The 20,142-nt window shown below is 35.9% G+C and overlaps 2 protein-coding genes across 7 annotated transcripts; one reads left to right on the forward strand and one right to left on the reverse strand.

The window, feature by feature from the left end:
- Positions 1 to 8: 8 nt before the first annotated feature.
- Positions 9 to 12,478, reverse strand: serhl (serine hydrolase like). Of its 4 annotated transcripts, none has more exons than XR_014626430.1 (13): positions 12,374 to 12,478; positions 12,029 to 12,118; positions 10,239 to 10,382; positions 9,978 to 10,091; positions 9,520 to 9,561; positions 8,263 to 8,282; positions 7,861 to 7,935; positions 7,650 to 7,759; positions 7,037 to 7,116; positions 6,901 to 6,935; positions 6,581 to 6,657; positions 2,206 to 2,820; positions 9 to 1,938 (listed from the first exon to the last, which is right to left on the reverse strand). XR_014626430.1 is itself a non-coding variant. In XM_084401598.1 (13 exons), the coding sequence occupies exons 2-12, from the start codon at positions 12,084 to 12,086 to the stop codon at positions 2,700 to 2,702; spliced, it is 876 nt and encodes a 291-aa protein (XP_084257724.1). In that variant the 5' UTR covers positions 12,087 to 12,118; positions 12,374 to 12,478; the 3' UTR covers positions 1,509 to 2,478; positions 2,698 to 2,699. The 4 variants fall into 4 exon arrangements, 3 of the variants coding, with proteins under 3 accessions (XP_084257723.1, XP_084257724.1, XP_084257725.1); XM_084401598.1 differs by having other exon boundaries at positions 1,509 to 2,478; positions 2,698 to 2,820; XM_084401599.1 differs by lacking the exons at positions 9 to 1,938; positions 2,206 to 2,820 and adding exons at positions 4,556 to 5,277; positions 5,370 to 5,451 and having other exon boundaries at positions 12,373 to 12,455.
- Positions 12,479 to 12,681: 203 nt separating this feature from the next.
- trappc5 (trafficking protein particle complex subunit 5) lies at positions 12,682 to 19,038 on the forward strand. Of its 3 annotated transcripts, none has more exons than XM_084401600.1 (3): positions 12,682 to 12,743; positions 13,022 to 13,348; positions 18,034 to 19,038. In XM_084401600.1, exons 2-3 carry the CDS (start codon positions 13,079 to 13,081, stop codon positions 18,328 to 18,330), a joined length of 567 nt encoding a protein of 188 aa, XP_084257726.1. In that variant the 5' UTR covers positions 12,682 to 12,743; positions 13,022 to 13,078; the 3' UTR covers positions 18,331 to 19,038. The 3 variants fall into 3 exon arrangements, with proteins under 3 accessions (XP_084257726.1, XP_084257727.1, XP_084257728.1); XM_084401601.1 differs by having other exon boundaries at positions 12,729 to 12,903; XM_084401602.1 differs by having other exon boundaries at positions 12,729 to 12,772.
- Positions 19,039 to 20,142: the final 1,104 nt, after the last annotated feature.

The raw sequence follows: 20,142 nt of genomic DNA on the forward strand, positions 1-20,142 counted from the left end.
AGAGTGTGTGTTTTTTTGTTTGTTTTGTATCTTAGGTACCATTTACACGACACTGTTTCAACTAAAAACTTAACAAAACTTTTATGTTTTGGCTGTTCATTCACACGACAACAGCGTTTTGAAGGCCTGAAAATCAAGCTTTTGAAAACAATACCGTTATCGTCTCTGTGTAAACAACAAAAACACAAATTTGTGAAAGCGGTGACATCATGCGGATGAGTAATTTGCATAGACAGTATAAGAAATGGACACAGCGACACCACTGGATTCAACGGAGAAAAGTGAAGTCAATTAGAAGCTCTTACTTCCTGATGGCTGAGCGTACTGCGCAGACTCAAACTGAGCTTGACGACGTAGTGTGACGTGAGCAACCCGTCTGTCTTCTAGTAGCTGTGCCAAGAGAAATCTGAATCATTCCCTTCCGAAACTTGCAGAGACGGAGAGTGTGAGTAGGAGGTGTCCATGAGCTAGGAGCAGGAGGAACTTTTGCTAAACTATTCTGATTAATTACTTTGTCATTTTGCCTCCACGTCCCCCCGATTGCGCGTGAGCTTCTCCTCCTGTCCATACGGTAATCTCTCTACTGTGCGACAGAGAGTCGCGTGGTTATGACGCAGTCGTTAGCCTATTTTTACAAAAACTGCATCTACGGGGCCATAACGTAAGATACAAGGTAATGGAGCCTTTTGTACATTTTCGTGTTTCTTTAGAAATAAATGATGGACAAATGGATGTAAAGTTATTCTCTGTCAAAGTGACACCAAAATGAATGGGAGTCAATGGAATGCTAACAGCAGGTGATGGTCTGCTAATCAATGGCGGCGCCCGGGGAAGCTTCAGTGTTTTTCGAAACACTGCCCCCCTGGTAATTTGTGTTCAGTCTATAGGCGCGTAGCGTTTCATTACACGTTCCTTGACATCGCCAACTACTGGCCTGGCATGCATATGCATATTTCTACCATCATTTGGTGGCCAATGACAATTTTAGCACATTGAGTAGTTCAAGTTCCACAGGGTTTACTCTCACAGGAAAAGAATGGGACGTGGCTTTTTTTCTGATTTTTCAGGCATGTTCTAAAATGCGACCCGGAACATGACCGTCATGACCTGGAAACATTCCATTTTGTGTGATTATTGTATGTAATGTCTTTTCACACAATACCACCCTTCACACAAATGTCAAGGTTGTTCCTCCAGTCAGGCCAAATGTCACTCAAATTTACGTTGACTCCCTGTGTGGGAGGTTTGTGTGGGAACAATCCCTGGATTTGATCAAATTGTTTTGCAGGGCTGAAATCTTCATTTTGTGCTTTTCTGATTTTGCATTTTGCATCAGTGTCTATTTTGTGCACCCAATGTGGATATGCTATAAACAAGTAAACGATGCACTGCAACTTGACCAAAAATTATGCAAGAATAGCAATACGTATTTTTTTCTTTGGGCTGAACTTTACTATTCAAACTGATTTAAGTTATCACCTTAAAACACGACACACAAGAACCGCATACCGAGTTCAGTTTCCCACTGACCCAAGTTTAATTACTATTACAATGTTTAGTGCAAATAATAATCACTGTAAATAATGAATTGACTTCTGCAGCGTATTATATCGTTTTGCTCTGTAATCTGATTGCATAACTAAAGAAACCCTGTGAAAAGACAATGGATTCTGATCAAGTGGCATCAATGCATGATTTGGCACAAACGTCCACACATGTCCCATCATAACAAGGCGTTGCTGTCGTCATCTCTGCTGTGTGTTTGCCTTGTTTGAGCCAGCGGCTGGTGCCTCAGTGACTTGGTGCTCCACTTGTCGGCATCCTGAAGACCCGGCTCCAGAAAATACAGACACGCTCCAAAACCAGCCAGGACCAGGACTGAGACCAGCAGATAGACGGGGACGAACCAGTCCAGAAACATCCAAGACATCGTGTTGTCTCAAAAGTATAGAACGAGAGAAATGGATAAAATGAAAACACACCTGTGCACTGCAGTATATGAAACATTGCATGATCCACATGGAAATATGACGGTATCGTCACTCATTCTTAACAGTGCAGCAGATTCTGTCTATTATTTTCATTTTACTCTGCAGTACGTGTGTATGAAGTACAATGAAGATGAAATAGCCTACACTACAATAAGTACAGCATGCTATAAAACATCACCTCCACAGCATATTTGCATCATGTGTCTCCACATACCTGCAGTCTTTCTTTGATCGTCTGTGAACTGGCACTGTAGTTTGGGGTTTAAATTGTTAAACCCAGGCTGAGCGGATAGAATCGTCTTAATAAAAAAGCTGAATAATAAAGCCAAATGATGGCTGATGCCACTACATGGACGAATATGTTATTGTATTCGATGCTATGGCATGGGGGTTTCTCGCACCCTTGCTTTCGTGCTCTCCTTGTCAAAGCTGTGCCATCCAGTTGGGAAAGGGAGGGGGGGGGGGGGGGGTAACCATGGAGACGTCTCTGACGAGGAAAGGGTCAGAGCAGAAGTTACATAATTTTTTTTGCAACCCTTTCTTTTCAATCCTGATCTCCCGTTACTAGTCATTTTCAGGTCAAACTGGAACATGGCAGATATTATATATCAGAGGTTTTAGGCAGGACGTTGTGTTGTATAAATGTTTTCAAATCCCTGAAATGGTTCAAAATAACCCACAGCATCTTTCGTCCTGCATTACTCACTCTCACGTTGCTTTAAACCCGTATGGCTTTTCCTCCATGGAACACAAAAGGAGAAATTCAACAAAATGTTCGTGCTGCTCTTTTCCACACAATGAATGGTGACCTGGTACATCACAACCGAAGCTGAAAAAATAACAATATATATCATGAAAGCGGCTCATATGATGTACTATTACAGAATTTATGCTATATATATACTAAAGCTCTCAAATTTCAGTTATTACAACATGTCATGATCTGTAATGAGACCATTGACATTCATTGTAATAAGCACAAAGGATATTTTGAAGAATGTTATAATAACTGTTATCACTTTTGTATTCATAAAAATACAACTGTTCATTGTTAGTGCATGGTTCCCAATGTCTTCAATTGTATGGACCACAAAATAGAAGAATTAGAATCCCAATAGAAGACCATGGAAACAGAAATTGTTTGATTATTAACATCAAAATATATTCTTTCATGTTACATAGAACAAAGGAAGTCATACAGGTTTGGAATGATATGAGTAAATTATGAATTTTAATTTTTAGTTGGTCTATCCCTTTGAACATCTCCTTTTTTTGGTCTATGAAAGAAAGAAAATCAGATTTGAGGGTAAATGATTACAGAATAAAAATTTTGTTTGGGTTAACTCTAATTAACATGAATGACATTTCCCAGACTAATGTTCCTAATGTAATATATCTTGTGCGCATACATACCCACGCATATATGCACACACACACACACACACACACACACACACTTGGGAGCTGCTGCGTTACTCTTTATGTCTTAATAGCTTGAGGTAAGCAATGCTTGGCTGAATAAACATAAAGCAGATTTTTAAACACAAGCACACACAACTATAATCTCATCACAATAACGCCCATTACACAGTTGTTGGCTTTCAGAGTATCATGTAATTGATAGTCTCAAATGTAAGGCAAAACTGAGCAGTGCTGACCTATATATGAGCACAAGGCAAACGCAAGATTTGCAGCTTTCAGCAAAGCCTGAAGGAAATCAAACTCACATACAGTTACAACAATCTGCACATTCACAATTACAACTGATGCAAACACAACAGCAGTGGCCCAAGAAAGTATATGGACACTTAAAAATGTCACATCTAAAAGTGCCTGAATTTCAGTGACGATAAAATGTCAAACCAAGTGTTATCTGCAAATATATCATTTTTTCAGACCCAATTTCAACATTTCTGCAATTACTTTTAACCAACTGGTGGCACAGTGATTTAGTGGATATAAAGTGAGTTGCCCTTAACTTAAAGGGATAGTTTACTCAACAATGAAAATGTCGTCATCATTTACTCACCCTCATGTTGTTCCAAACCTGTACGAGTTTCTTCTAAGACGAGAAGATATTTTGAAGAATGTTTTTTTTCCAGACAGTTGATGGACCCCATTGACTTCCATAGTATTTTTCCCTACTATTGAAGTCAATGGGGTCCATCAACTATCTGGAAAAAAAACATTCTTCAAAATATCTTCTCGTCTTAGAAGAAACTCGTACAGGTTTGGAACAACATGAGGGTGAGTAAATGATGACAACATTTTTATTTTTGGGTGAACTATCCCTTTAAATGTGGTTCATCAAATTAACTCACCGCAACAATGTTTGACAATAAATTATTTTTGACTTAATTTGAATCTCAATCTTCTTTTTGTGAATTGCTTTGCATGAAAGTGTGTGTAATATATTTCTTAAGATTAGTTTTTTAAAGAAATGAATTCTTATTTAGCAAGGATGCATTAAATTAAGCAAAGACATTTATAACTTTCTATTAATCAAAGAATCCTGAAAAAATATATATCGTGGTTTTCATGAAAATATGAAACAAGAACAACGGTTTTCAACATTGATAATAATAATAATTGTTTATTGAGCACCAAATCAGCATGTTAGAATGGTTTCTGAAGGATCATCTGACACTGAATGCAGAATTTATTGAGTTAGACATATAATTACTTATAATGAAGTCAGAATAATGGCGCATAGTCAAACTATGTTTACATTTTGTTTCCAGCTCAGCAGCTTTAATCTTTAATTTAATTTTAATTTCCACAACATACAGAAAGTCATTAACAAAGGTATTCATACCCTTAACCAACTCCATAGAACGCTTGCCTTTATGGGAAGGCCAAAACATTTAGCCAAAATTCAAAGCAATGTATTTTGCTAAATTAATAATGTGAATCCGCACCTCAAAAAGCACCGTGAGGTGAGAACTGGAAGATGAATGGATGAATGGAGTGCAAAATACTGCAAATGTTCAGAAGGCTTTCTAATAAAACATGTAACATGAGAAAATAAATCTAAAGTTTGTTATGCTTTAAAAAAGTATCATAGTATAACACAAAATAACGAGAATTGGTTAATGATATGAAAATTTGAATGATGTGTATACTATTATTTGAATCTGTGTTATAATTTCGATGTTTGGTTGTTGTCTAATTCACTTTCTGTTCTGTCAGGACTGTGTGACTGAAGAAAATCAGTGATTATGGAGGCCACAGACTCAGGTTTGTTGAGGTGAATGTGATGGTCTCCTTCTATATCAAGAATGGTGGCCTGGAGAGGAGCGAGAAAGATATATTTGTACATACTGCTATTCCAGACATACATTTTGCATCAGTTTTTGTGCGTATGTGTATGTATCTCACTTTTTGATCAGTCCAGCTCTTCCGAATCATATCACCATATCCATTAGGTAGAGTAAACGTTTTGAACAGACCCTCATTTGCCCTGAAGAAAGAAACAAATGCAGTCTGATAGTGTATGTATATCTGATAGTGTGTGGTTAAACAGTATTTTTTAACAGTAGTCCCAAATGCTTTGGGCACTAAAGCCTCACTTACGCACATTTATACATCAGCTGTTCACAGATGCCACTTGGCAGAGCTGCACGATTCTGGATCAATTGACAATCACGATTTTTTTTTTTGCTTAAAAACAGAGATCACGATTCTGTACAGACAACTAAACAAAATAACGTGTAATTTACTAGAGGTTCTGACAAAATGTTAATTGCTGCAGTCTATTTAAAATGTTTAATTAATTTTGAATGGATGATTCAATGACTCACTCATAGACTTCACTTGTTTCAATACTGGATGAAGCAGCGTTTTTGAATTAATCTCTTGAATCACTGATTCATTGACAAATAAAAACAATTTAACAGTCACTTGTCGCCACCTACTGGTGTAACGATGTAATCGATACTATAGTTATCTGAAGTGCCAAGTTACCTTTTAAAAGGTGATTTGCTCTATTTTGCTTCCATAGAGTGTTAATAAACTATTTGAATGTTTGCAACATGAAAATAACACTAATGTGTTGTTGAAAAGATTGATTCATACCTAGATAGACAGATTTGAATGTTCCGTTGTGATTTTGTCAAAGGATTAATAGATACGGGTGAATCATTTTCATTTAGGGGTGTTAGAATCGAGATTGCGATCTTTTGATGATTAATCATGCAGCTCTACCACTTGGTTTAAATATCTCATTATTTAGTACAGTGACATTCAGACATTTTGTGTAACTTATCTGTCCGAATACTTTTTGGAGCCACTATATGTCAAATAGCAAAATATTATTCATACTTTACATTATAACGTTGTGAGGCCTAAATTGACCTGTAGCATTTAAAATGACTTTTATTTTGAATTCATTTACACATAATAGTATATCATTTAACATCTGGAAATTATTGGTTTCAGGCCATAACATGAAAATAATTATTATCCTATCAGTACTGGACAGAAATGTAATAGTAATGGTGCATCCCTAATTTTGAGCATTGTGCATAAATGCGTACAGTATTTCTCATGAATACTATGAAAACTTGTGTGTGTGTGCGAATTGGACTCACAGCAGTAGCATCACTCTGGCTTTAACTAGTGTCAGCATGTAGAGGCACTGTTGCATATTACTATTTACAATGTTTTTCTAAAAAAAACAAAAACAAATATCACCAGAAAAAGTTAGGTCACATTAATCATGATGTGTATAGTGTATATTTTCACACATTCCTTCATAAACAAGACATCTGTAAAGCAGAAAACATGATGAAAAGGTAATAAACTATATGATAATGAGAGGTTTGGGCATCTCTGTCACAGATAAATGTTTTCTGGAATACACAAACAACTGAAATGTGAATGAACAAATAAATATATTGAAATGCCTCACCAGGTTGATCCTGAAGTCTCTGGTGAATATAAATCCTTTAAGAGAAACAAAGTCATTTAGAGAGCTTGATATTATAAACTGTTTTGTCTGAGCAAAATCTGTGAGAAAGTTTAGGAGTGAGTGTTGCATGTCTCACCTCCCTCAACCTCTCTGACTGCTCGCTCCAACAGAATATCTGCAGACTGATCGGACAGGGAGGGGTTTGCAACCTTCAACCTGAAAGAGAATAATTATAACTTATATATATATACACACACACACACACAAAGTGACAGTAAAAATATTTTAAATGTTGGTATGTTACAAAAGATTTCAATTTCAATTTCAAATTCGATTTAAATGAATCAAAGAATACGGAAAAGATTTCAAAAGGATCATGTGACACTGAAGACTAGAGTGATGATGCTCAAAATTCAGCTTTGTATCACAGGAAAAATTACATTTTAAAATACATTAAAATTGAAAACAGTTATTTTAAATTGTAATAATATTAGACAATATTACTGTTTTTACTATACTATGATCAAATAAGTGCAGCCTTAGACTTTAATATACATCAATATGAGGTGGACATGACAAAACTAAACTTAAAATGGCAAAAATTTAGTTAAAGAGGAATGAGAATGAGAGATAAGACCTTAAAAATGTGGAAAAGCTTGCCTGTTGAAACTCATCAGATAACAAGAACATTCATTTTTACAGTAGTTACAGACAAACATATATATCACATGACATCAGGCATTCTTCACCTTTCTTTGGCTTTCTCGTACGTGTACACCTTCTCTTTCCTTTCACCCATCTTGTTGTCATAATGGATTTGATCATTTATCCCTTTTCTCATGTTTTTAAACATGTCAGTCTAGGGAAGGACAAATAAACATTTACGTGGTGTGCATGTTGAACAAGGAGTCTTCTCTATGTTTACAGACAGCGACTCTAACATGCTCCATTTATTGTTACCACTTCTGTTGGGAGAAATCCATAAGTATCCAAGAGAACTACGTCTTCAACCATCTCTGGGTACAACGCGCTAAACTGGAAAACCAGAGGAAACTCGTTACATTTACACAGCAGTGACAGTCCTAATACACTGGCTCTCAACGGTTGCATAAAACAAAAATGTATCCGTTCAAAGGCAAAAGCCTTATACTCATCATCATCGATGACCTCAAAATGTTAATAATATTATTACAGCTCATAGTAATATTAACACATGTAAAGACATAATAAATGCATCCTTTTAGTACTGTAATAGGTTGTCCCTTTATGTCAAAATTAAAATCTGGGTCATGAAGCAAGTGAGAACTACTCTACTAAACAACTCATTTACAAAAATAGAAAAGCACTATGATGGATACTCACTAGTCCTGCCACATTACCACCTGTTAAAGAAACAAATGCAATTAAATAAAATATCAAATTATGGTAAATGGACAAATACCTAATCCAGATAAAAAACTATATTTACACTAATTTGAATATCATTAATAAATATGTGTTACTTGTGAAAGACAAGTTATTTTCTTACTAGTTATTTGTGAATGATAGAGCTTTACTGCTTTTTTATCATTTCATTTATATTTCAATGTCATCCAGTAATCAAGATTATTAATGTGGTTATATATATATATATATATATATATATATATATATATATATATATATATATATATATATATATATCACATCGGGAATTTTCTTTTTCCCGAAAATACTAGTTAATGTTATCGCATTGGACTGAAACTTAGTGACTTTGTTCTTAAAGGGTATAACTACTTCTCAATTGTTTTTTGATCATTTTTGTACCTTGTGGTGTGAATGGGTCTAAATATAAAAGAACAGCAGAGTCCACACCACAACTATAACGATAATGACACAATTAAACAATATTGTTGCAATCATTTTCAGAACAATTTTTTCCAGCTGATGAACGATAAAAACAATGACAGCCAATCAGAACCCATCCTGCTCGAGCATTTAAAGTGACAGACGACTGCAGCACGTGCTTAGAATAAACACAACGATGTGGTCCACTGGTGTGGATGCTAATATACAGTAGTTATCGGTCTTGGTGTGAACGGGCCTGTAAATGTATTGAGCTGCTTCACTACTTAATAGGTAATGCTGATGATTTAACATTAACAAACTCTCTGTTGTCCTATATCTTCACCCATGTTTGACCCTTTACATTATTCAAAGTTTGCACTCAAAACAGACACACTAGTTTAGAATCTTAAAATCTTCAATCTTAAAATATTTTTGGATTAATTTAAGCTCAATTTCTGGGAATTAATATTGCAGGAACTCAACAACATGGATCATCCTCTGGCATGCATAAGGATGACGTTTAGAGCACCAGCAGGGATGCTATAAATAAGTACTGTAGTATGGCAATACGCAATCAGACTTGAGGCATTCATCCCACAGTGTCCTTCTAATGCCATCTTACTGGTCTACGACAATATAGTTATATCATAGAAGATGATATAACAGCTACACAATAATATCACTCATCTTCAGCTAATTTACAGTTTACATAGATCCTCCGACCTTTCACACACTAAAGAGAACTTTGACCTCTGTCAGTAGATGAAGACCGCAGTAAAAGAGTTGACTCACCCATACTATGTCCAATTATAGAGAATCGCTTCCACTGAAGAGCTATGAACAAATGGAGAAAAAATACAAATATAGTTATATAATATAGTTAATAACTAAAAATTTTAAGAACAAGATATATTTACTTTAGAAGCAACACTGCATAGGATAATAAGACTTGTTTTCATAGGTTGTGTCTTGAATGCAAATGTATTTTGTCTTTCTGTAATAGCAGTAAATATTGCTAAACTTGCTAATGGGTAAAACAAGAAAAGAAATATGCTAGTGCAGAAAGAATAGATACACTCTCACAATTCAGGGCACCTTCTCTGAAAACAAGTTTTGCTTCTCAATTACACTTATTTTGTTTACAAAGATTTGTAGATATTTTAACTGGAAAATAAGGCAAAAATACTCATTAAGTTATTATTTTTGTATTGAGGATGATTAATTAATTAATGGGCCAAGTAGCTTCAAACCTTCTATAACTCGCCGAACATCCGCCACATACAAAGGGAAAGTGTAAAAGCATCCATCAGGCCTATGAGACGAGAAGCCATGACCTGGAAAATCAATAGCTACGAATCTCCAGTCTGGGAGAGATGTGGAGAAAAAGAAAAACCGAGAGAATGAGAACCACTGTCACTTCATTGACGCTTGTAAATAAAGTATGTAAGAATGAATTTATTAATGTGGATCTTTATAATGTTCATGAATCCTCTGGAATCCAATACTAATACCTTTAGGAAGCAATGGAATCAGGGTATTGAACGATCCGCTGTTGTCAGCCCAGCCGTGCAAACACAGCACGGGACGACCATGAGAAGGACCCCAAACCTGACCTCTCATCTCTCCCCATGGGACAGTCATTCGGAACTCAGACGCTGTGTGTCAAAGTACAGAAGAGTCATAATCAGTTAAATTCATAACCATGCACATTAGTGTACACATGCTCCTTAACCCTCTGGGCTTCTTCGTGCAAAAATGGTAGGTATCGTTTGAAAGAACTCTTTTAAAATTTTTTGAAAATATTAATTAGATTACATTTGGACATTGTCCTGCCGAGAAACTGCTGATAAAAGACAAAATATATATATCATTTTTATTATGATTTTGCATATCTTTCTTATTTGTCATGGAATAACTCAGGAAGGAAATAAGGTAGAAGGAAAATTCTTTTTTAGTGAAGACTAAAACATGTTAGCATGTTAGCTGCATCTGGAAAAATTTTTTTTTTTTGGGATAAAGGAATCAAAAGTTACAGCATTTGGAACAGAGATAGCCTTTTTGTACAGTCTTTGACACCCCCTCATGGGCAATTGTTTCTCCATGAGGAATATCTTGTCATAAAAGCAATAGATTATGTTAATTTTGGGCTCATTTTAATTGTAATAATATGCTGTAAAAAATGAAGTGCCATTTTCAATGATCTGTGAATGTTTCATGAGCTGTATGTTTTTGACACATTGCAGTACATTATTTTATAGATTATGAAAAAAAGAAATTCTATTTATCAGCAAATAACTCAGCAATACTTAAGATTTTTTCAAAGTGGATACATTCACTGTAAAGTTCAGACTCTAAGCTTTCAAATGACATCAACTTTGTGTTAATCAAGGCAAGATTTTTGAAAAATATGGTAATGAATATTTTCGCAGCTAGGTGGCGCCTGCTGGCGGTACACTCGGTTTTAGAGGGATTACTCAGCACTTGTTAGGAGTTAATAAATGTGAAAAAAAAAAAGCTGAGATCCTAAGCTTTAAAATGATATATAATTTTTGTTGTTCCATTCAGTGGTTGCTTAGTAATTCGATTTTTTTCTTTCCGAATGGGAATAAAAATAAAAATAAAAATAAAAAAATAAAAAAGCTATAGGCCGCCTATAGGCGGTTACAGGACATTACACACATTTATATATTTTACAGCCACTAGATGGCGCTCTTCTCACTTGAATTTTTTTTTTTTTTTAGGCCTGCACTATATTTTGATGTGAAATGTTGCATTAATTAAAAATAAAAAAAAATAAAAAAATTATATATATATTAATTCTAATGGAAAAAATAGCTCATAAAAATTATATAATTAATGCAAAGTATCATAAAAATCTTTAAAAATTCTAAATAATAATAAAAAAATATTATTGAACAAAAATATATTTAATTGGTTTTCCTGGGAAAAAAAAAAGTTAAATTTTAAGGCTTCGTACGTTTTAGCACGAAAGGAAGCCAAGTGTAACACATTAATGAAGAAGCCCAAAGGGTTAAATGTATTTAAATGTTCATTTTGAAGCAGCTATGATTAATGTTAACTAATATAACTTTTCAATAGTAATAAAAAATGTTACACTATTTCACGTCGAGGTAGTTATTTTAATAAGTACTACGGAGTAACTATATACTTACAGTAGAGTTACGGTTAGAGCTAGTTACTTGTAATTATGCATAATTTACTGTTAGTAAGTACATGTAGTAATGTGTTACTACTTCACCTTTAAATTAAGTGTTACCGTAAAAAAAAGGCTGCTTCTTACCTGCTCTCCTCATCGTCGTTGTGCCAAAGCGTCTGAGACTCATGAACGCAGGAATCATTCTCCCACACCTTGCAGTGCAGTTTACCCCCCCTGAGTGGGAGAAGCTGATGTTTATTCGAAAAAGACACTTTTAAAATATTTGAAAGGTAACCTATCTTCCACCTTATTCATTTGAACATGACATGCATAAAGAAAAAAGTTTTCGGATGAAGAGAAAAATAAATTTACATGTATGAATAACTCGAACTATTTTACACGAACTATATAAAATGAGAATAAAAATACATGTATATAAAACACAATTTAACTGTAAAGTCCTGTTTTCCAAATGAATTGCAAACTTACGTCGAGGGATACAAATCGCCTGTTCTTGAAGTTTACTTCACGCACTGTGAGCAAAGCGCTGTTCTTTAAGTTTACATTACGCACTGTGAGCAAAGCGCATCCTGGCCAGTGACCTTAGAGTGATGATTTCAAAATAAAAGTCGTTTCCACTGAACGACAATTTCGTGAGAAATTCCCAAATGACAAAATAAAATAAAAACCGACCAATGCATTTTCAAAACCTGAAACGTTTTTACCACTACAAACACTGAGCTATATCTCGCAAATTCATTACTATTTCCCGTCCTACTTTTATATTGAAAATATCCGGTAACAATGACGTTTTTACTAATCGTGGCTTCACGCATCCGGAACTGAAACAAAACATCAGGTAAACGCTACTGAGCAACGAAATACGCTGTAATTGTTATACCTGTTTATCATTTCATATTATTTCTCTACTGGTGGTGCTATGTTCTGCGTAGTACATTCAGCAATCAGGAAAACCCATAATGTAACCAGAGGCAAACGACTAACGTCACATGACCAGAGTAACAATGAATGACATTCTGACAGTTCAACTCTTTCTATGCATTCGTAAATATATTACGCATATATTTACAAATTGCAATGTGCTGATTTATAACACAAACTGTCCTTGTATTCCAGGGCTCAGGCACTTTCATTCTATAATTCAGATTGCAAATCAAATTCAGTGTGGACGGAATGGAGGTCCGCTTTACGCGAGGCAAATCTGCGATCCTCGAGCGCTCGATCACGCGTCCTAAAACGGAGGTGAGCGTGAGTGCGTTCGCGCTGCTGTTCTCCGAGATGGTGCAGTACTGCCAGAGCCGCGTGTACTCGGTGTCTGAGCTCCAGGCCCGGCTGGCGGACATGGGTCAAGGTGTGGGAGCCAGTCTTCTCGACGTTCTTGTGATGAGGGAGAAAAATGGGAAAAGAGAAACCAAAGTATTAAACATACTTCTCTTTATTAAGGTATTACTTTTATTTTGTTTACAGATTGCAGATCATTTTGGCATCAAGTTCAGATCTATAGTGTTAAAGGGATAGTAAACCCAGCATTGAAAATTCTGTTATTATTAGTTACGCACCCTCATGCCCTTTCGTTCATCTTTGAAACACAAACTAACAAGATTTCTGTCCATCCATTGAAAGTCTATTCACCCAAAACTGTCGCTTTAAAATGATCGTAAAAGAAATCTGAATGAATCCAAGTCTTCTGAACAGAAGCGATCACTTTATATGATGAACAGGTTTAATTTAAGCTTTTATTCACATATAAACATTGATCAGCAAACATATATAGAGACAGGGCTTGACATTAAAGGGTTTGTTCACCCAAAAATGAAAATTATGTCATTAATGACTCACCCTCATGTCGCTCCAAGCCCGTAAGACCTCCGTTCATCTTCGGAACACAGTTTAAGATATTTTAGATTTAGTCCGAGAGCTTTCTGTCCCTCCATTGAAAATGTATGTACGGTATACTGTCCATGTCCAGAAAGGTAATAAAGACATCATCAAAGTAGTCCATGTTAAGTTTATCAATCGAGAATACTTTTTGTGTGCAAAAAGTAAACAAAAATAACGACTTTATTCCACTATTCATTTCCTTCTCTCTGGGCCTCGAGTGAGTTCACATAGTGTAATAGCGTAGCGCGTCTGTGTTGTACGTCACACGTAGGCTCACTATTGGCCGACGCTGGTCATGTGTGTGATGGGTGAACTAATTCTTTAACTTTTTTGCTCACCAGCCAATGTGGCTTGGGGTTTTCCAAAGTTACTAGCCACTCAGTATTTTCACTGGCCACAATTTTGACAATTAATACATGGGGGAAAAAATGCCATGTATACATTTTTTATATTATCTTATAATTTGGCAGCAGGTATATTAGGCTGCTGTCACTTTAAGACCTGACGCACGGATCCATTATACTATTACACATGCGTTATCTTTCTCATCTGTTTACGTTTACTTAAACATAACTGACTGTTTACGTGAATACTTGCCAAGACCGGCATAATTTTGTGTATATTTGACTGTTTAAGCGCAATAAGCAGCGAAAACAAACTCAATGTAGTACTGAGAGGCGGCTTTATGAGTGAGCACAAAATATGTGGGAATGAGTAAAATTATATGCAATCCCACGGCGAAATTCAACCCCATTAACACAAACAATATTCATTCAGAACAAATGAAACGAGTGAGTGAGGGGAGGCGGGTTTAAACGTGTGTCAACTCACTGTCAAAGATATGAGAGAGTGAGAAAGCGCAGCTGGTATCCTGTATTCTGTGGAAAAATTGTATTTGAAACGTTTCAGATATGTATAGAAAAATCGATATTTTTGACAACGCTACATTGCACTTAGTATATTATTTCAGATGCCTTTTTAAAAGACTACAATTGAAAAATGTATATATATAAATAAATAAAATTCAACCCACCAAAGGGGCTAGTAGGAGTGACTGCGTTACACGCCACTGCTGAAACCCGTTAATGTCACTCCCTGCATAGTTCAGTTCAGTTCATCTTTATTCATTTCCCGAAGGCAATTTGGTTGCAGCAAACAAGCATACACATAAAACAGGATCACACACACATACACAAAAATAGGAGAAGAGAGAAAGTACCCAATAAATACATTTACCTAGAATTTAAAAACTTCACAGCTGAGGGGACAAATGAATTTTTAAACCGATTAGTTTTACTAAGCGGAGTTCTATACCGGCTACCAGATGGAAGAAGATAGAACTCAGAATACAAGGGGTGAGAATCATCTAACAAAATGTTCTCGGCTTTACCCAAAGCCTGTCTATGGTATAACTGAGCCATAGTCATCTGCTTCCTCCCTGTTATTTTGTTTCCCTGATTTACCATCCTCTCAATACGGTTTTTATTTTTCACATTCAGAGAGTTGAACCAGCACAACAATGAAAAGGATACAACCGACTCAATATAGGATCTATAAAACATGCACATCAATGTTTTATCCACATTAAATGACCTCAGTTTCCGTAAGCAATACAATCTTTGCTGCCCCTTCTTACACAAAGAATCAGTATTTGCGGAAAACGTCAATTTACAATCTAATACAGTACCCAAATACTTGTACTGTTCAACACTCTGGATACCCGCTCCATTTATACTTATCTGCTTATCATCAATTGATTTCCCCCTCAATCTATAATCAATAGTCATCTCTTTAGTTTTCAGAACATTAAGTTTTAAAAAAGCATTCTGACACCAAACAATAAAATCCTCAACAACAGGACCATGCGTAGAATCCACCTCACTTAATAAGCTAACGATTACAGAGTCGTCAGCAAATTTTAAGATGTGCCTATTTCCAAAACTACTCTTACACGCATTAGTGTACAAAATAAATAATAAGGGAGAGAGGACGCACCCTTGAGGTGACCCAGTCGATGACACCAACCATTCAGAATAACAGTCGTTTACTTTGACTCTCTGTGTTCTCTCCACAAGGAAATCTAAAATCCAGCCTACCAAATACAAATCCAACCCAAATTCTTCAATGAGTTTGTCAATTAAAATATGTGGCTGAATAGTATTGAAGGCAGATGAAAAATCAATAAAAAGTAATTTAACAAAAGTTTTCGGCTTCTCTAAATGCTGAAATACTAAATGTAAGAGAGTTGCGACAGCATCCTCTACGCCTCGCTTATTTCTGTACGCAAATTGAAGAGGATCTAGAGAACTCTCAGTCTTGTGCATAATTTCTCTCTTATCTAATTTTTCTAAACATTTCATCACTAAGGATGTGAGCGCCACAGGTCTAAAATCATCTAATAACTGTGCATTCTGCTTTTTTGGCAATGGAATCAGAGTAGACTGCTTCCACCGTGCAGGTACTTTTTGTATTTTTAGGGACCAGGCAAAAATGTCATAAAATATTGGTCCTAACTGCTCAGCACATTCCTTGAGTAAACGACCCCCTATATTATCAGGCCCCGGTGCCTTACTGATTTTACATTGTTTAAAAACTGTTATCACATCTCCTACATCAAAGGGGACACCAACATTATCTCTGTTTATCCTACACTTATTTTTCAAATCCTCAATTTCTGATTTAAAATCATGCGTATCAAATCTCATATAAAAATGATTAAAATCCTGTGATAAAGCTGCATCTGAACTGAATCCATTCAAACTAATTCTATTATTTATTTTCCTACTATCCTGACCTGTAATTAAATGCATCCCCTCCCAAACAGAACCTAAATTTCCATTTTTCAATTTAAACTCGAGATCTTCCTTATAAACTGCTTTAGCCCTCTTTATTTCACACTTAATTTCTCTTTTTAGCATATAATGCTCTACAGTATTACCCTCTTTGAAAGCCCTATTTCTTTTTGACAGAAGAATCTTGAGTGATTTTGTAACCCACGGTTTACTGTTTGGAAATTTCTTAAACGATTTCACAGGTATTAACATGTCCTCACAAAATGTCACATAACTACAAATTTCATCTGTTACTTGATCAATGTCTGAACCAGAGTCCATAAAAACTGTCCAATCTGTACAATCCAGACACCCTTTTAAACATAACGTAGCATCTTCAGACCAGACTTTCGTCTTAATTACCTGTGCCTTTTCACGTTTCAGAACAGTTTTATATATAGGGACAAGTAAAACCATATTATGATCTGAGGTTCCCAAAGGTGGACTCAAATAGTGCACTCAAATATGTTAAACATAAGCACAACTGTATAGAGCTGGTAAGTCCCGCCCCTTCCGCTAACCCCACTGGACCTCTAGGTGGAAAAATCGTCAATGCAAGTGAATGTGAGAAAATAATTATTTTCTGGTCCCGTTTGAATTGTGCCATGAATGTGAACATATGTTGTCTGTGAATTTTTTATATAATTTTTCGTGTGAAGAATGCTACAATTTAGCAGGTAGAAGTTTGATACGGTTAAACTTTGTGTGAGAGCACTTTGTGGACTACAACTCTTCGCTGCTTTCGACGCGGGAATCTGAAGAAAGAACAGCCCATTTGGTTTGAATGGTGACATTTGGGTACAAAACACACAGGCATCTCGATCTGTCTCCATAGATTATCGCAGCATTAGCACCATGATTTGACAAGTGGAGGGAAAATGTGTTATGGGGTGACGTCACATAGGCGACATGTAGTCTTTCTCGTTATGTCTTTTCCACAACTGCTAGCCGAAGAATGATACAATATACTGTCAAACTCGTAACATGAAAAATTACATAAAAAATTCACAGACAACATATGTTCACATTCATGGCACAATTCAAACGGGACCAGAAAATAATTATTTTCTCCCATTCACATGCATTGATGATTTTTCAACCTAGAGGTCCACTTGGGGGTTTACGGATGGGCGGGACTTACCAGCTCTACACTTGCCAGACCCGCAAGAACAAACCTCATTGGTACTGGCATGACCAGCAAGCATCTATGAGCTTCCGTTTACCAAATTTAAGTGCTCTATGCACGTTCGCTGACCCGTGTTTATATGTAAATTTAACGGTTTCTTAATTTGTGTTCCGAAGATGGAACGAAAGTTCTGGTTTTAGAACGACACGAGGGTGAGTAATTGATGAAGGAATTTTTATTTTTGGGTGAACTAACCCTTTAACTTTCTTTCTTTCTCACTTTTCTCCTAGGTAAATGTGTGGAAATCTTTGTTTGGCAAGGAGGCAGACAAACTGGAACAAGCCAACGACGATGACAAAACATACTACATCATTGAAAAGGAGCCTTTGATAAATGCCTACATTTCAGTACCTAAAGAGAATAGCACTTTAAACTGTGCGGCCTTCACTGGTGGCATTGTGGAGGCTATCTTAACCCACAGTGGCTTCCCAGCCAAAGTCACTGTCCACTGGCATAAGGGAACCACACTGATGATCAAGTTTGATGAGGCAGTCATTGCTCGAGATAAAGCTCTTGATGGCAGATAGCAGATTGCTTAGCACATCAGAATCAAGTCTCAAGTTTTACCCTTGAGTCTGGAGTCTCAATAGGATTTAAGTTGAATTGATTGTTTTTTTCATTCATTTTTATAGCTTTGCTAACAAATTCACTGCATCTAGCACCCATCTCAAATAACTTAAAGCCTGTATCTGGCTCTCTTGCTTTATTAATGATGTTACAGAATATATGGTTGAGGACAAACCACATCAGCACAGTCACCTCACTAGTCCCATCCAGTGAAAAAAATATTGTCTTTTCTGATACACTAATGCAGTGAAGGGTTATATAGTTCTCTGTATGAAGATCTTAATCTTTGGATGTCTATTTTGCATATGTACTAAAACAAAGCATGAATAAATTGTAATAAATAATCAATTAAAATAGATTGTTAGGTTTGGAGTTGTTGAGGATAAAATGTGCCGGACAGCACATTACTGCACAGATATTGTGTGAAAACAAATGTCAAATGACCCTTTAACCGTTCAGGTTTCCAAAATTTTGCAGACAATGTACATAATGGCAAAAATGAAAAATCTATATCTGTATGAAGTTTTATTTACAGCATAAATTACATTTGGACTTCTTGATCATTTTTGTATTATAGAGGATTGATCTATGTATGTGTATGTTTCGTTTGTTCACATGTTCTTTCATTGTCCTACAATATAATAAAGTCTTTGTAAATTGCAAGAACAGATCGTGAAATACTGTCCCATGCATAAATATTCCATAATAGCCACAGTTTGTGCCTAAACACTGTATACAGTAGTTGCAATAGTTTATACCTCAACATGACAATGTGTATTATTCATAACAGTAACATTTTGTCTGTTTGTTTTTTTGATGATGACTGGTGGCTAACGCTAGTTACAACAGTTTTATTACAGTAGCAATAACTAGTAAATGGTAGTTTTTGTCAGGACCCGGATTTAGCGGTTGTGTGTAATCAAGTGTAATCATGGCCTTTGGTAGTGCTTGTGACTTGATTTCTTGTAAATGGTGTCATGTTGTAAAAATCATCGTGAACTATTCCCAAATGAGTCATATGTTTTGCCTCACATTAATTCTTGATTACTGGGACAACACTGAAAAATAACATGAATCTTGCAAACATCTTTAGAGGTATTTAAGCTATGTGTGGGTGCAGCCTCCTGCTTCAATGTTCTCAAAAACAAAACAAAAATCCACCCACCAGTCAAGACCAATAAATAAATTGTATTTATTGGTCTTGACTGGTGGGTGGATTTTTATCACGCAAAGAGTCAATATTTACAGTGTTGACCCTTTTTTATAACCTCTGCTCTGGCATACTGAACATCAGCTTCTGGGCCAAATCCTGACTGATCCATTCTTGCCTTATTGGTGCTCGGAGTTGATCACAATTTGTGGATTTCTGCTTGATCACTTGCCTTTTGAGGATTGACCTCATGTTTGCTATGGGATTAAGATTCGGAGACTTGCCTGACCACAGATCCAGAATTTCTATGTAATGATCTCTGAGTCATTTCATTATCACTCTCGCCTTGTGACATGGTGACAAATTGCTACTGTTGGGAGAAGTTGCTCTTGCAGGAATTCCAATATCCACACTTGTAACATCTAAAATTTGTTGTGGTGATCATGATTCTGGGCAAAGTCAAAATCACACCTATGAAGTTCAGCAAAGCTCTTTAACAAGTCAAGAGAAAACGATGTTAATGCCCTACAATCCACCGGTCAAATTAGACTTTCCCTGTTTCAGTAATAAGCAAGATGAGGATCCTATTCTGTTCATTGAACGTTGTGAGGAGTACTTTGCA

Source organism: Rutilus rutilus (genome assembly GCF_951802725.1).
Source record: "Rutilus rutilus genome assembly, chromosome: 2".
In the NCBI taxonomy this organism is placed as follows: domain Eukaryota; kingdom Metazoa; phylum Chordata; class Actinopteri; order Cypriniformes; family Leuciscidae; genus Rutilus; species Rutilus rutilus.